The 16,578-nt window shown below is 53.6% G+C and overlaps 1 protein-coding gene across 5 annotated transcripts; it reads right to left on the reverse strand.

Moving 5' to 3' along the window:
• Window positions 1–1,897: 1,897 nt before the first annotated feature.
• Window positions 1,898–15,522, reverse strand: P2RY2 (purinergic receptor P2Y2). Of its 5 annotated transcripts, XM_082304267.1 has the most exons (4): window positions 15,364–15,522; window positions 11,892–12,216; window positions 11,358–11,762; window positions 1,898–8,022 (listed from the first exon to the last, which is right to left on the reverse strand). In XM_082304267.1, exon 4 carries the CDS (start codon window positions 8,016–8,018, stop codon window positions 6,945–6,947), a length of 1,074 nt encoding a protein of 357 aa, XP_082160393.1. In that variant the 5' UTR covers window positions 8,019–8,022; window positions 11,358–11,762; window positions 11,892–12,216; window positions 15,364–15,522; the 3' UTR covers window positions 1,898–6,944. The 5 variants fall into 5 exon arrangements, with proteins under 5 accessions (XP_082160393.1, XP_082160394.1, XP_082160395.1 ...); XM_082304268.1 differs by lacking the exon at window positions 11,358–11,762; XM_082304269.1 differs by lacking the exons at window positions 11,892–12,216; window positions 15,364–15,522 and having other exon boundaries at window positions 11,358–11,879.
• Between the last annotated feature and the right edge of the window lie 1,056 nt (window positions 15,523–16,578).

Raw genomic sequence — 16,578 nt, forward strand, 5'->3', positions numbered from 1 at the left:
CCTTTCTCCTAGCATGAAGGCTGAGGTCATCGAATCCTTTGCCCAAGGAGGACCAGAAGCTCTGCTAATCAAATGCAGTCATCCTCTGAGCACCTTCCCCTTCTTGCAGCCTTTCTACCTGGCCCTGCAAATTGCAGTGTGCAGTGACAGGATCATACTGAAGAGCTGGTTGCCCCCCAGGAGTTAACGACCTGCTTTGCAATCCCATCCCAAGGTGCTTAGGCCTGTTTGCTCATTTGGGACCAGATGAACTCGTTCAGCAGGCCATGAGGAACAGCTGCTGTGCCAGGGCATTGCACCCACACCCTATTTGCAAACAGGCTGTGCTGGCACCCATGGGGCATCCTGTCCTGCTGCCAGGCTGCAAAATGCATTCAGCCACAAAGCAGGAGCAGAACTGCATCTGGCTGCGGGTGGTGGAGCTGCTTCACCTAAAAAAGGTCTTAAGAAAGGCATTGCATCCTCTTGCGTCCTAGTGGAGGAGGTTTGCAGGCACCTGCCAGTGCTTGGCTTGCATCCCACATCCCGGTGCTGGGCTCACAGCTTCACCAATGGCATTGCAGGAGCGGTCAGGGGACCAGGACGGCTGGTCCAGCAGTCCGGCCATGGATGAGGTTGTGCAGAGAGGTTCATAGTCCAGGTGAACGGCTGATCAGGGACATCCTTCCAAAATAAACCCTTTTCCAAATGCAGAGATGGTGGCAAATCCCCACCCTGAAGGACTTGTACCAAGGTCCTTCCCAACGTGGGTCCCAAATGGCCTCCACCTTCATCCATGCACTTGCGCTTGCACTTGGGTTCCTTTCCCAATGGTGGCCAGCAGGTTTCCAACCTGCTTGCCCCAGTTTTGATAAGAAAAGGGTGAAAGGATGTTAAATGAGCATTGAGGCTCTATGTGGTGGGTAGGGATGGAGCTGGAGCGGCGGGTGGGTGGCTGGACAAAAGGCTGATGGTGACCAGGCTCTTTCCTTGCCCATAAAACCAAAGGTCATGGGAAGAGAGGCTGATTCCCTGGCTGCCTTGCACACTGCGGCTCCGCAAAAGGAGCTTCAAAGGGAATATCAACATCTCCATCCCCTGGAAAGTCTCATAGATCAAAACCAGGACCCTGCCTTGAGTGGCCATGTGTGCCTGCGTGGACATCCTGGCATGGGGACAGGGACCCACCGCTGGCACCCCGATGTTCCCACTGGTGGTCTGGGATTCTGCTCCCATGCCTTGGTGTGGTCCTGGGATGTTTTTAGGGCATCATTAGCACTGCCATGGGGGACCCCATTTTCCCTTGGGGTGGACCTGGGGACCCCTTGCTCCTTGCTGCCACATCTCCTTCGCACCAGCAGAGGACTCTGCTGCAGCAGGGTTCAGCCTATTCAGCTAAGTGGTTTCCCTATTAAAAATCAGTGCAGGATGCTGGCTGCGCTATGGGGACCACAGTCCTCCGTGAATCTTCCACCATCTTCCAGGGTCTCCCACTGGTCATCCCACCAGCCGGGATCTCAGCTGGAAACCCCCCCACCCCTTTCTTTCCAAGTTCAAGGGTGGGAGCTTGGTGGTTTGAGGGCATCTCAGGGCTCCCCTAGGATTTGGGGGCGGGGAGAGGGGCTGGAAATGGGGTTGTGACTTGATGCCTTTTCACAGCGGGTGGTGTAAACGGAGGAGCAGGATCTGGTGGGGGATCTCCTGCTCTACTGCCAGCAGCATCAAATGGGGCTGCAAAACCCACCCAGCCAAGATGGGGTTTTTTGGGGGGGCTGCTTCTGCACATCCTTTGCTGCAAAGGCAGGAGCCTCCAGCGCTGAGCTGAGACCTTGCAGCTCATCTCATGGGTGATGAGCCACAGCCAGGCAGCTTTCATCTCGCTGGGAGTATTTAAAGAGTTGCTGTTTGCGTATAAATTAGGAGGTTTTTGGGTACAGAGGGCTGTTTCGCACGCTTTCCTGTGCCCTTGGGAGGGCAGACACCGGACAGGGCTCAGGCTCGAGGGCTCAAACCCTTCTCCTCTCCTGGAGCGTGGGAAGGATGCTTTGTATGCATATATGTGCTTATATATGCGTGCCTGTGTACGTATACATGTGTACATGTGTGCATTCACAGTGTGACAGTCCAGCTGCTCCCCAAAACACGCACCAAGATGTTGGTGTTTAGCCAGTGCTTAAAACTGCAGGTATCTGGGGAGAAAGCTAGAAAGAAAAGCATATTTTAAACTTCCAGGCTTTCCTGTGCATTTATTTGCCAAGGAGTCTGCAAATATTGGTATTAAACACATGAAAGCCTTAAAATAAACTCTTCACAAAGCTGAGTGATTGGCGTGTTATTTCAAACACCCACTGGTTTGGTTTCTTCCAAAGAAAATGCTGCCTTGGCCCATCCGTTTTGGGGAATTTCCGCAATAACACGATTAGTCTGTGGGACTGGGGAATCTCTTCCCTTTGTTTGAACCCAACACCGGTCTCTCCTGGATGGCTTGCGGCACCATCGGTCACCTTTCCTCACTCATCATTGATGGGGTGATGGACACCTTCCCAAGCCACCATGGGCTGAAGCGTGAGGGAAGCAGCTGTGGATTCTCTGGTGTCTAATATAAAGGTTGAGCTGCTGGGTGAGGGCTCCTTTGGCTCTTCTTTGCATTGCAAGCTGTTTTCTGTGAAACTCAGAGCAGCTCAATAGGGCAGAGACTTTGCCCCTCTATTGAATTGGCCAGCTAGATCAGAAATGACTCAGACGGGCAGACAGACAGACCTATTCCTTAGAAAATGAAGCCCCAAGGAGGAAATGAGATGAGAGGGAATGGCCTCAAGCTGCGCCAGGGGAAGTTTAGGTTGGATATTAGGAAATACTTCATGGAAAGGGCTGTCAGGCCCTGGCACAGGCTGCCCAGGGAAGTGGTTGAGTCCCCATCCCTGGAGGTATTTAAAAGAAGGGTAGACATGGTGCCCGAGGACATGGTTTAGTGGTGGCCTTGGCAGTGCTGGGTTAATGGTTGGACTCGATGATCTTAAGGGTCTTTTCCAACCTTAACGATTCTATGATTCTATGACTCTATGAAAACCAGAAGAAAAATTAAGCCGGGACTCACTACTCAAAAAAGAAGTGGAAGGACCAAGTGGCTTACAGTAACAACATGGCTCACCGCCTGCCTCTGCCAGATTAAGGGTCTGCTTCCTAGAAAGGCATGACCAGGAATGAAAACCCTGTACTTGGATGCTGGGAAGGCCTAGCAGAAGTGTGCGTCCCTCCAGCCCACGTGGCACATTTCTTTGCTTGGCTCGAAACCCCCAGTGCTCTTAGCGTTCTCTTTCTGCTCCCAGTTCTAAGAGATATTTAGAAAAAGTGGTTTGGGGTTGGTTTTTTTTTTGGTTTCTCTGAAGTAAGCGCACAATCTCTGCCTTCTCCGTCAATGGATATTATTCTTGCTTAATTCTCATTCTTGAGTTTGAGTGACTCACATGAGCTACAGAGAAGTCATTGCAGGAAAAGCTTGGGTGTGATGCTGCAAAACCCAGGAGCTAAAGCTATTCACGTGTGAGCCCTTCGTCCGCATGGCATTCACCCTGGGGTGGGACTCCAAAACCTGGGCTGAAAATCAAGAGGAGGTTTTCAGAGTGTGTATTTTGGGATGACTAATTTAGCAATTTTGGGGCTTGCAGCTATTTCTTTGGCTTTGTGCTTTTGAGTCTTCATGTTTTGGCAACTATAAGGGCTAGAAAGTTTTTTAAAAGAGAAACCAAAGCGGAGCTTTCTGCCATGGTGCTTCTCCATCCCACACTGCAGGGCAGCGGGCATTTACCGTGCCTGCATTTTAAAGAAATCACTGGGAGATCAGGTGCAGCAAAAGGGCACAAAACTAATTTGAAGGCTGGAGAAATCAGCCTCGGGACAAGAGCGAAGGAATAAGAGCTGCTCAGATTATTGCCAGGCAGATTTCAAGGCAACTTGATCACAGTTCGTAATAAATTCATCAACTGAGATGAGCGTGTCCTAAAAGTCTCGTTATGATGGCAGAGAAAGGCACAGCAAAAGCCAGGCTGAGGAGCAAGCGGCAGATAAATTGCGATGGAAAACAAAATATGTACTTTTTCATGGGGACTGTGGTTAGGTTCGGGAAACCTTCTTCTCCTGGTGTCTGTAGAGAAAGGTGAGAAGCCTTTGAGAACAAGAGGTTTCACTCCAACACGTGGAGCCTCTTGGTTTGGTGGCTCCGTGAATTGCTGGATGAAGCAGAAAAAACGTGGTCTATGGGATGGGAGATGAATTATTTAGAGATTCATTCATTAACTACTTAATCTAGCAACTTCTTCTGGTCTTCAACAGGAGTGGCCTAGGAGAAGCTACCCACCTAGTCTATGGACTCCTACAGGAGTTTAGAAGCTGGAGGTATCTACTGTGGAGCCCACGTGTGGACAGCTGTATCTGGAGCTTGAAACACGTCTATGACATTCCACAACCCAGTTTCTGTCCCCGGTATCCCCTCTTCTTTGTACACATCGGAGGAGATGGCAGAAGAGTGCTCATAGTAGAAATAAATTTATTTACTATAACAAATCTGAGGTGTCTGCATGTTACAAAAATAAAAATGTACAGTCGTTGTCACAAACCCCACTATTTTTTAGTATAAGTTAGTGCTTTTACAAACAAAAAAAAAGTCTCTATATAAATTTCCAGTTGGTATCTCTCCAACCGCTCTCCGTCTGACAGTGCCGCTAGCTTGTGCGGGACCAGGATCACAGAGGAAGCCCCTTGATGGGACTGGCAGGGTTGCCCAAGGCAGCGGTTTGAAGCTGGCTGATGCCAGCTGGGAGGAAGGTGGGATCACCGAGCAGGACCACAGGAGTGAACTCTGAGCACATTTTTGCTGAATTATTCAGAGCACGTAACTTGGTGTTCACGCTGCTTTTTGGCAAGCGCAGGAGACCAGGCACGACCTGGCCTGGAGTAACGTTTGTACCAGTTCAGCGCTTCGGTTGAATTAATTTCTCCCAATTATTTGTCTCGCCCTGGTGACTGTGCTGTGACCCTCCCCATAAAGCCAAGCTTCCTTCACAGGCACAGTGAAAAAAAGGTGCTGCTATGGTGCAAGTCCTATCTGAACCCAACCCTATCCTAAAAGTTCACTCAAGGATGAGATGAACCACCCTACAAATGTCCTATTTTTCTCTGATGGCGCTCAGAGCTGAGACAGTCCCTCCTGTGGTTGTGACATTGTTGGCTGCGACAAGAGCCCTCCAGGGGACCATGGTTCCACTGAGCCGGGACCACAAGAACCTCCCAGTTGCCCCTGAATGGTCCCAGTTGCCCTTGGTTGAACTCAGCCCGTTAAATCGCAGTGTACCTTTATCTCCACCAAGCCACATCATAAGAAGGAGGGATGGGAGAAACTAAGAAGAGGTCTGAGGAATTGGTCTAAACGAGGATCAAATGTGTTTGCCTAATCCTAAAATAGAGTCAGGGCTGCTTTTACAAAATATGACTCGTCCAGTGCTGCAGCACAAGCAATTTTCATTTTTGGGGTGAGGAATCAGCATCTTCGTGGCAAGGCTGGGCGAGGAAACCATGGACCTGGGCTCTTGGCTCTCTAACCCAACAATTACAGAGAGAAAGACCAAGTGGACCTTCTGGTTAAGTGTTTTGTGGCTATTTTCTCCAGTTTACTTTGAACTGTCCTGGCTGATGGGGGATGCAAGGCCAAATCCAGACAGGACTGGGGTTAAGCGTAGCACCACGTTTATTGGCATGGCTCCTAAACCCAGGGTTTAGCGCTGCCAGATTTCCCAGGGAAGGTCCACACTGTCAGTAAGGGATGTGCTGACTGGCTTCAGCAGAGCACTGGCATTACTGGGATTAGGAGGAGACCAGACAGCAACATCTGGGCAGCATTTTGGGTCACAGAAAGCTGCTAAAGGTCCCAGAGCGCCGTCACCTCTGAGCAGCAATGAGGATGTGGCAGCACTCAGCCCAGGGGATGAGCAACGGTCTTCGCTTCTTTGCTGGAAACATGAGTCACTAGTAAGGGGGTTAAAAACAAGACACGAAGAGCTCACCCTCAATTTTAATGAGCTGGAGACAATTATTAAAGTCAGCAGCTGAAAGAAAGCTATGGGTTCCTAAAAGCTTTTCAAGGGTGAATGCTGCTGTTGGGAAGCACTAACGGGACTTCTGGAAGATGTTGACCCCTCTGGAGAAACCTACAGGGGACCTTCTTGATGGTACCACTGAACTCCAGTGGGATGGTACCAGTACACTCCAGGGGGATGGAATATCCACCAGCACCCTTTTTAATGGGAAGCCAGCCCTTGGACAGGAGTTAGGAGTCCCCTCCCGGCTCTGCCAGCAGATGCCGGGGCTTGAAGCTGGGAGAGCATTTCTGCAGGGATGCAAAGCTGTGGGAGACCCTTTCCCGCTGCGGGTCGTATTTATGCTTGCCATTTTCATCGACCTGTTTAGCAGAACCGCAGCTGACTCTCTTCATCGACCAAAAGCCCTTCGTCCCTTGCCAAGGCACAGAGAAACTCTTGCTACTCTGCCAGGGAATCCGGAGAAAGGCAGATGGATTTCTTTAGAGGGACCTTTTGCACACAATGTTTCTGCTTTAGAAAATGATCTAAGACATTCAGGGCATGATTTTTTTTAGCAGATTTGGCCACCATGATAGAGGTCACCCAGCCTCACTGGTGGAAAGATGCCATTGAGCGTTGAACAGAGGCAGGCTTGGACGAAGAGGCAGACATACGGAGTTTGTGTGTATAACCACAGCGGCATCTTCCTGAAAAAATACATTTGAAACAACGAGAAGCAGAGAAGTGCGTTTAACAGACCATGCTGAAGTGGGTGCAAGCCAAGGCACTGCAAACACCAAAAGCCTCGGGCCTTGAAGCATCCTGACCTCCCTTCACACCTGGGATAAACTCTTCTGTCGCAGAGACGGTGCTGGCGGTGCCAGAGCAGAGCTAGGATTTCACATCCTTGGATAACGTGTCTGTGTTGTCACTGGTTCCCAGGTGACTGTTGGGCACGATGCCCAGTGCCACTTCATTTTGAGGCTTCCCTGGCATTTTGTTGCCCGCAAACTTCATAAATCGTTGTCCTGCTAAGAAATACAAAATGGGATCCAAGCAGCTGTTGGTGCTAGCTAGGGGACGAGTCACCTTATAGACTAAATTGATAGCATTGAGGGTCTGACAGCTCAAGTCCCAGCTCCGGAAGGAGTAATACAAGGTACGAGTGACATGGAAAGGAAGAAAACAAACAATGAAGACCACCAAGACGATGATTATCATCTTGACCGACTTCTTTTTGGATCGGGACAGCCGGGAGATCCCCCGTGTGGGTTGCAGCAGCCTCCGGGCCATCAGGCAGTAGCAGACGATGATGATGAGGAAAGGGATGCAGAAGAGCAGCACCAGCATCACCGAACTGTAAATGACAAACTGGCCAAAGAGGTCCTTGCTGGACGTGTCGTGGCAGGTGATGGTGCCACGCTTCGTGCTGGTGGTGACGAAGAAGAGAATGGGCGACTGGCACACGACGGTCACCACCCACACGATGACCGACACCCTCCGGGCGTAGCGAACGTGTCCCCACTGCAGCGACTTCAGGGGGAAGCAGATGCCCAGGAATCGATGGATGCTGATGCAGAGGAGGAAAAGGATGCTGCAGTAGAGGTTGGTGTAAAACAAGAAGCGGACTATCTTACACAAGCCCACGCTGAAGGGCCAGTTGTCCCCCATGGCATAATAATACACCAGGAGGGGCAGGGAGACCACGTAGAGCGTGTCGGACACGGCCAGGTTGAACATGTATGTGGTGGAGGCGTTCCAGGTCTTGATCCTGAAGATGAAGGCATAGAGGGCCAGCAGGTTGAGGAAGAGCCCCACCACGCACACGATGCCGTAGGAGACTGGCAGCAGGACATACTTGAAGTCCTCATCAAATATGCACTTGTAGGTGTCTCCTGTGCCACCTGGGTCCAAGGAGCTGTTGATGACTGTGGTCCAGGTTGGAGGAGTTGTTAGGATCGCCATCACCCTGGGGGGAAAGCAAAGAGGCTGTAAGGTCACGGAGCTGAGGAGTCCCTGGAAGAGGTGGGTTAGATGAGAAAACCCCAGCGCCACAATGCTGTGACACGTTTTGTGGTCCATGCTGTCATTACCATCTACTATTACTATACCCTTCCCTTCTCCTCCCATCAAGGTTGCCATCAACACTTGGCTGTCTTTATCCAAAAGCCACCTCAAGCATGGCTCGCTGTCTGGCAGGCAGTGCCATCTCAGTGCAGGTGACAATGACTTGAGAGGTGGCAGTGTGTGCCTCCTGCCAGCACACTGCATACCCACGAAGGCCATGGCCTCATTGCATCGGGTGTTGACACAACTGAGATAGTCCCTAGCATGGAGGACTTATGGTCAAGCAGATAAAGGGAGTTTTATTTATCCTCATTTTGCATCTGGAGCACAGAGGAGGAACTAAGCAGCTGTAAAGTCACCAACAAATCCCAGGCCACACCTGGGAGTCCAACTCAGATCTCCTGCAGCCCAGTTCAATGTCCCCACCCACATTTCCCACCAGGTTCACACAGAAATTTGGTCTCCTGCACTACAGAACAGGAAAGATGCTCCATTTTGTGCTTAACCATCCACGAGAAGTGACTCAGCTGAGTACCGAGAAAGGTGGGCCCTACTAAACCTCAGGCAGAAAGGGCAAGAAAAAGGAACGGTGCTCTTCAGCGAGCAATCCCCGTGACTGGCAGGGCCCTGATTTCAGAGGTCCTCAGCTCATTCTGGTAGAGCAAACATCACCACAACATTTGGAGGCCCCTGTAATCAAACCTTGCTAAAGGGAGTGTGTTCTCCACCACAGGGGCTCTGCCTGGGTTGGTTGTTGATGACGATGATGGGTTTTTAATGGGTTTAGTGTTGGGCTGACGGTGGCCATCTCTCTGGTCCCGCTTCCTGGCCTTGAGACCTGCTCCTCCAGCATCACCACCGCCAGAAAGTCTGCCCACGCTTGTGCAAAGCTGGTTTATACATGGGAATGACCATTTGAGACGAGAAAAATGGACTCGAAAGAGTCTCTGCAGACACACAGAGTCTGGCACTGTCTGCGTCAGGAGGGACAAGGGTCCTTTTGTGCGTCAGGGACAGCCCACGACTCAGCCGACACATGATCGCTCAGCAAGCTCATCAGCCAGGAATCAAATTAAAATGTATTTGCCTCCCTTCCCACAAAACAAGCCGGTTTGATCTCACTGCTGTACCCTGTTACAGGGAGCCCATGGAAATGGGAGTAATAGGGACATGAATCCAGTGCAAGAGCTCAGAGACCGGGATCGACTGCAGGAGAAAAGGTTTGAGTAAAGGTGCCCTTTGAATGAGCACGTGGGATGTGCCCTGACCCAAATCTCATCATGCTTTTAGGTGGAAAAGGGCAATACCGGCCTTCTCAGCTACAGGCTTCTGCTCTAACCTGGTGCCACCAAGCTGCAGGATAGCATGGGCATGCCCTTTCTTGCAAACAAGCACTGTTTTGACCCAGAGCTATCCTGCACCTACCTCCAATTCAGATCCCGCAGGGAAGGAGGCAATGAGGGTCTCCTAGAAGCTGCCAACCTGGATGATCTCTCACCAAAGCGAAGCACTATGGCATTAAAAAGCACCTTGACAACTCCTAGCTGATGAAGGAGTGAAGTGATGCCTCCAGCCCATCACATGGGGATAACTCCACTCCTCGCCCCAGGGACTGGATCAAACAACCTGTCCAGATGTGGCAGGGGGACAATCCCTGATGATACTTCCCCTGTTTCGCTGCTTTTCCCCTTGAACCACAAGCAGCGCTGGCTGAGGCTCACACTTCCCAAGGACGTGGGCAGAAGCCACACGCACGCTCACACCCTGACTAATCTGCAACATCTGCAAAAACCCAAATATAACTTTGGGAACCACTCTGCAATGAACGTGAGGAGCCAGGACTGATTTTGCTCTGTCCTGGCCCCAGGGTTTTGCTGTTCCTGTGCCCGGTACAGCTTTGGTCACATCACCCTTCATTCTGCTTCCCTCAAGTCCTTGGCAATGGGGTTGTCCCTGCGGATGCAGAGGGTTGACAGTGCTCGGGCAGATGGGAAAACACTTTCCAGCTGCTCTACTCCCCAACTTCTTCCTTCCCGCTGAGCTTTTCAGATCTGCGGCCAACAAGACAGAGGTTGCCTGCAGACCTGGCAGCTGATTAAACGAGCCGGACAGGCCACCGTGACCGAGAGAAGCCACACAAGATGCCCCAAAAGGTGCAGGGAAGGGTGACAGAGCTCCAGAGACTTCAGCTTTGCACGTCGTTTCTCCATGCCTTTACATCTGCAACCCCTCTGTCCCCTGCAGACAACCCATCACCCAGCTCTGCAGTACCGACGGGGCAAGATCACCCCATCTTCCAGCCCACCTCCCTGCAGGCTCCTGTGACCCCAGCTAGAAAACCCAACAAAGTGTTTGAAACCCATCCGTAAGCCAAGATGGGGAATCTCCTCCAGCGTGCAGGGCAGCACGGGTTGCCCCAGGCCCTGCTGCGGCCATGGATGTGCCAAGATGCACATCTCCGTTGTCAGGACAAGGAGCAAACAGGGCTCTCTGGTTGGCTTGAACGGGGTAATCACGGAGACAAAACCCCGCTCACAAGGCAGCCTTGTCCTTGTCATCGTACTCTCCCTCCTTTCCTTCTGGAAATGCAAAAGCCTTTCTTTTTTCTTTTTTTTCCCTACTTTTGCCCAGAATCCCTAGGACAAAACCTGCTGTGTCTGTCGGGGCCATGGCTGCAGTCCACCCCCTCGCCCCCGGTCCCATTGCATCCGCAGCGAGCGAGCCGGAGAGGACACGGCCAGCCAAGGCGTGTGAAGGCACAAAAGCTGGCAGCTGCCCTTTCCTCTGCCTACGGGCCGGATGGCACGAACGCCAACTCTTACAGTGATGCATCCAGCCCCCGGCAGTGACGAGGGGAGGGAGAAAGCAGCAGCGATTCCTGAGGATGCCAAGCATAAATACTTCTATGACTACCAAAAGCAACCCCACCATGATGCTTTGGTAAGGACCACCTCACCATCGGCTCTCCTGGCCCTTCCTAGGGTCATGGCAGGAGGTTTTTTCTCTGGTGTTGAATGCAGGTGACCATGCACAGATTTTTAGGTGCCCTTAAGCCACCCGAGCACAGCAAGGGCATCGCCCCAACCAGCTTTCTCCATGCTGGACCATGTGTTGGGTCTGGAGGAACCTGGTTGCAACGGCTGGACCATCTCTCTCTTTGCAGCATGGCCTTGGACCTGTTTATCCCATGGGACGTGTTTGGTTTTGGTTTTTTTTTTTTTCCCAGAAAACAGGTACCATCAGTTGTAGTGGATGAAGACAACATGGGAAAGGAGCCCTGTGATGAGAGGAGCCCAGGCAGATCGGTGTTGCAATCCCGGCAGCCACGTGCCCTCAAATATATATACCCACAGGCATGTGCATGTGATGTCAGCATCCCAAAACGCTCCCGTAACAGTATCTACCATGGGCAGGCAGGAGATATTTAGATGAGTCAATATGGGGAAGGAGGGGGCTGTCATCGGAGAAGGTCACGGGCAGCCGAGGGATGGGCAGCACCCAGGGCCAGCACAAGGGGACCATGGGTTGGACACTGAATCACCGACTAAAAGGCTTTAATCCTGGTTTCTGCCCCCTTTTTCAGCATTCACAGTGCTATCCCAGTGGTCACCATCCGTCCCGCAGTGTTTTGTGCTTGGGAACCTGCCGGCAGAAGCAAAGTCACGAAAGCAAACAAAGCGCAACCAAATCACGCTTGTGATGAACGAGTTTTCACAGGGGGCTGATGGGGTTTAATTGACCTTTCCAAATAATTAATGTGGATTAATTTACCAGCGGAACCTCACAGATGCAGCCCTTCATTCTGCTGATGCGAAGCCCTGGGAAATTAAACCTGCGCGGTGCGGACGCGCTGACTGGGACTGCAGCTCCCATCGTTTTACGCTGGAGGTCGAAACCACGATCCATTTACCGCATCTTCCCTACCGACTCCTTTGCAACAGACACAAGGAGAGCGTGGGTGTTTTCCCTGCCCTAATTTATAGGCATTTAGTAGACTCATCAAAATCCTCGCTCCGGATCAGGAACTACTCGAGACGCTGGGAAGCAAACGACCTGGCATTGTTTTTCTCTCCTTTGGGATTGTGGTTGAAACCCTCTGCAACCAAAAGCAAACAGACAGCGTGTTCAGATGCTACTGAGCCTGTCTGGTTGGGAGACGCGAGATGGGACCAGGATGAAATCTGAGCCTGGCCAAACTGCCTGGTTTTCATCTGCCCTTTCCATTTGGCTCCCTTCTGCCGCCGTGACCTTCAGCGCCTTTCTCCTCCGGGCTGGCTCTGGCCACCAGTGTGGGCTGAGGACATCCCCAGCCGTCCCGCTCCCACCATCCGCATCGCTCCCCAGCGCTTCTCTCCAGCGATCCCCAGGGAAGATACCTCCAAGATACATTTCCAAGATACCCAAAAACAAGCGTTAAGCAGCTTAAGGGGCTTCACCCATCTCCCTGCCTGGAGCCCCAGGCAATGCCCTCTCTTTTATCCCCCATGGGTCTGACCTACCCCTTCCCCATCCCCAAAATAGCCAGAAACCCTCATTCCTCCCCAAATGAGCTTGCAAAGAATTTGCGTTTCTCTTATTTTCCCCTAAAAAGCACCTCGGAAGGCTCTGGGCAGCTCCAGTCTGGCTGGCAGAAATGGAGCTGCTCCGCCGAAGCATCCCCGTGCCTCAGTTTCCCCTCCTGCCCCCAGGCTGAGAAGCAGCAGAGTTGAATTTGTTTTCTCTGTGAAAAGTATTTTTGGGGGAGTTTCGATTTCCTTGGGTCACTTGACCTAAGCTAAAAAGGGAAGAGGGAGTTTGGATAAAAGATATAATGACTTAAAAAGAACTTTATGACTTTGTTTGCAGGTCAAATAAAATGTTTCGCTTCAGGCCAAATGACTTTTTCTAGGAATTTCTAGTTTCCCCCAAGAAACTCCCTGAATTCCTCCCTGAATCAGTCTCTCTTTGAGCCTCCGCTTCCCAGGCGGTACCAAAACCTCCCGCTTTCATCCACGCCACGGGAAGTCACTCCAGATTAACCAAAGCTGTGGCTTTAGGGCAAATTAGATAAAAGCATTAAACCCATCGGTACCGGCGCTTATGCATAATTAAAGCTGCCTTCATTTGGTTGAACCTGACTCAGTTCCCAGCACAACAGGTCTCCAGGGACGGATCCTGCTGGAAGCAAATATCACCTGGCCAATATTTAATCCCTTCATCAACATTTCCCTTCCTTCTACAGCAAAGGTGATGCTCCCTGCGTGTTTATCCCCTGCATCCCTACATCCCCTGCATCCCTACATCCCCTGCCCTCCGGGAGACCCTGCAGCATCCCACGGGGTTGGGGGCAGATCCTATTTGAGCCCCCAAACCTTGATTTTTATTTATTGCAGGGGGAAAACGGGGCCCTCGCATCCTTTAGGCATCCTGGAGATAGAAAGGAGCCCTGTGCTAGTTTTTATACCAGGAATTTGTCTTTGGTTTTGCCCTCCATGATTTTCTGGTGCTCAGCAGAGGAAGCAACGGTCGGAGCAGGAGAAGAGCGCGGGACCAGTTTCTGGTTGATCATCTGCTTTTGGTAACTGTTTTACCTTACAAGCCCCGTTTCTGGGAGAAATGACATTTCCACGGAGACCTAACAGCCTCCTGCCCAAACCAAGGGAGTCACCCATCAACACCCGCCCCCGCCCCGGCAAAACCAAACGCACTCTGCCCATCTGGGAGATAACCAGCATCCGAGACCGGGGATAACGCCATTATCGGGCTTGACCATGGCACCCGCAGTTACTGCGAAGCCAAAGCAGCACCAAACCCCAGAAAACCCCACGCGGGGCAGATTTCGGGGGATAATTTTCTCGTCCATAAGGAGCATCCCGTGGGAGCAAAAGGGTCTTTGCTTCACGGACCGGTTCCCGTTAAGGCTTTAACAGGGGATGTTCAGCACTAAGGAGGGCTGATGGTGTGGCCGGCAGCACGCTCCGCTGCCAGCAAACTATTCACGGCTTTGGCTTTATGTCAATAACCGAGATAAAAATCGCATCGGGCAGAGACAGGGTAAGGCCACTCGGTGCCAGGACAGTAAAAAAATACTCCTCGGGGTTTTATAACCCACGAAGCCTCGGGATGTGGCTGCGCTCCAAGGCCCAGCAGCGTATTTAGGGGTCTCCCCCCTTTACACTGGAGCTCCTTAGCCCATCAGCCACCGAGGCCGAAAGCCAAAGCCCCCTTTGCTCGGGTATAAATGAGGAAGAGGAACTCGGGGCACATGCCCGGCGGTAACGAAATGGCCCAATTTTGGCAGCCGCGAGCCTTGCGCCGGGAGCACCATCCCCCAGCGCCGGTGGCCCCCCGGGAGCGGGGTTTGCTGCTCCCCACCTTCTGCACAGGAAGGCAGCGGGTTGCCAAATGGGTTTTGCAATAAACCGATAAGAAAACTGGAGCAGAAAGAGAAATAAAACATTTCGCCCTTCAAGTTGCTCCTGCAGTGATGCCACCCTGCGCCCAGCTCTGGGGAAGAAGGCGGTTTTGGGGTTAAAAGGAGTCAAAGGGTTTGAAAGCAGTCCCACCGATCCCAGTGCAAATTAAAACACCCCCAAATAAATTACAGAGGGACCCCAGCATGCAAAGAGGTGGAAAAACACAAGCTGGAGTAAAGCAGGGAGTCAGCTCCCTGGCTTTTACCAGAGGTGTGTACAGGAAACCCCGGATAAACAGCCAGCGAATTCCCTTGGGAAGGGAGAAACCGAGCGGCAGAAGAGATTATTGGGAATTAATGCATAAACAATCAAATAATTCAGGCAAAGGGGAGCAAAGGGAGCCCAGGAGGCTTCCTCGAGTGCCCGGCTTGAACCATTGCTGCCAGCCCCAGCCCACGCTGCCCGCCGCTGCTCCGACCACCCCGTCTTTGGGTCGGTTTGGGGCTTTTGGGGCAGTTTTAGCGGCACTATGGGCAGTACGTGGGGTGTGAGCTGCCCCGAGAGAGAACTGGGGTTCGGCTCTGCCCCTTGCAGTGCCCCGCTCCCTGCTTTGGGTGCATGGGGACGCTGCGCCACCCGTGTCACCCACCCAGCACAAAGTGCCACCCCCGTGTCCCCCCCCGCCGTGTGCCCACTCCCACCCCGTGCACGCCTTGCACACCCGCACCCCGGGGGTCCCGCACTGTCGCACCCCCTCCTGCGTGGGCAGGACACGCACTCACCCCCCCGGTCCCTCCCGGTCCCCCCGGTCCCCCCCGGTCTCCCCGGTCGGATGCGGCCCCGCTCACCGCTGGTGGCTCCGTGGGCCCGGGGGCTCCGTGCCGATCGTCCCGCTCCCTTCAGGCGGGCGGCGGAGGCAGCTCCATGCCCGGGGCTCGGTCTTGCCCTGTACCCGGTGCCGGGCAGCGGGACGGGGGCCGGGCGTGGGACCGCACCGCCCTCCCGGGGCTGGGAGCGGGGCAGGAGCGGGGCAGGGCCGGGGCAGGACCGCCCTCCCCAGGGCTGGGAGCGGGGCTGGGACCGCCCTCGCCCCGGGGGATCGGACCGGGACGGGAGCCCGTCTCCGGGGATGGGGCCACGGATGGGATCAGGGCTGGGATCGGGGCCAGGCACCCCTCCCCGCGGCTGGGACCGGGGCTGGGACCGGGACAGGAGCCCGATCGCTCTCCCCTTGCACCCCTGGGGATGGGACCATGGATGGGACCGGGGCTGGGACCGGGACCAGAGCCCAACTGCTCCCACCTTGTCCCCCCGGGGATGGGACCATGGATGGGATCGGGACCGGGACCGGAACCTGGACCGGAGCCGGATCAGTCCCTCCTTGTTCCCCCAGGGATGGGACCAGGGATGGGATCAGGACTGGGACTAGAGCCCGACTGCTTCCACCTTGTCCCCCCAGGGATGGGACCATGGATGGGACCAGGGATGGGATCGGGACTGGGACCGGGACCTGGACTGGAGCCCTATCAGTCCCTCCTTGTCCCCCCAGGGATGCGACCATGGATATGACCAGGGATGGGACTGGGACCAGACTCTCCCCCAACACCGGGGCTGGGACTGGGGCTGATGTTAGGACAGGAATCCCCCCTCCAAGGATGGGAGCATGGGTGGGATCGGGGCAGGACCCCCTGCTCCACGGATCCATGGATGGGATCAGGGCTGGATCCCACCCGCCCAGGGCTGGGACCAGTCATCCCCACTGCATCCAACCTCCCTCCATCCACAGCGGCCCCAGGGTCCCCAAAGAGCTGCGTCCCCCCGGGGAGTGCCCTGGTGTCCCCCCCTGCATCCCAGAGTGCCCTGGTACTGGAGCTTGCCCCAGTGGCAGAGCCCATGGTCCCTTACCCAGGGCATGGAGCAGCCACACGCAGGTACGGGGGTCCCAGGACCAGTCCTGGAGGGGAAGAAATGCCTCTGAACCAGGTGGATGAGACCAGCCTGGGGCTCCTGCCACAGCCACCCTGATGTGGGACACTGTCCCACCGTGGGTGGCACCAAGCTGT

The sequence above is a fragment of the Platalea leucorodia genome (genome assembly GCF_965183815.1).
Source record: "Platalea leucorodia genome assembly, chromosome: 2".
NCBI lineage: Eukaryota > Metazoa > Chordata > Aves > Pelecaniformes > Threskiornithidae > Platalea > Platalea leucorodia.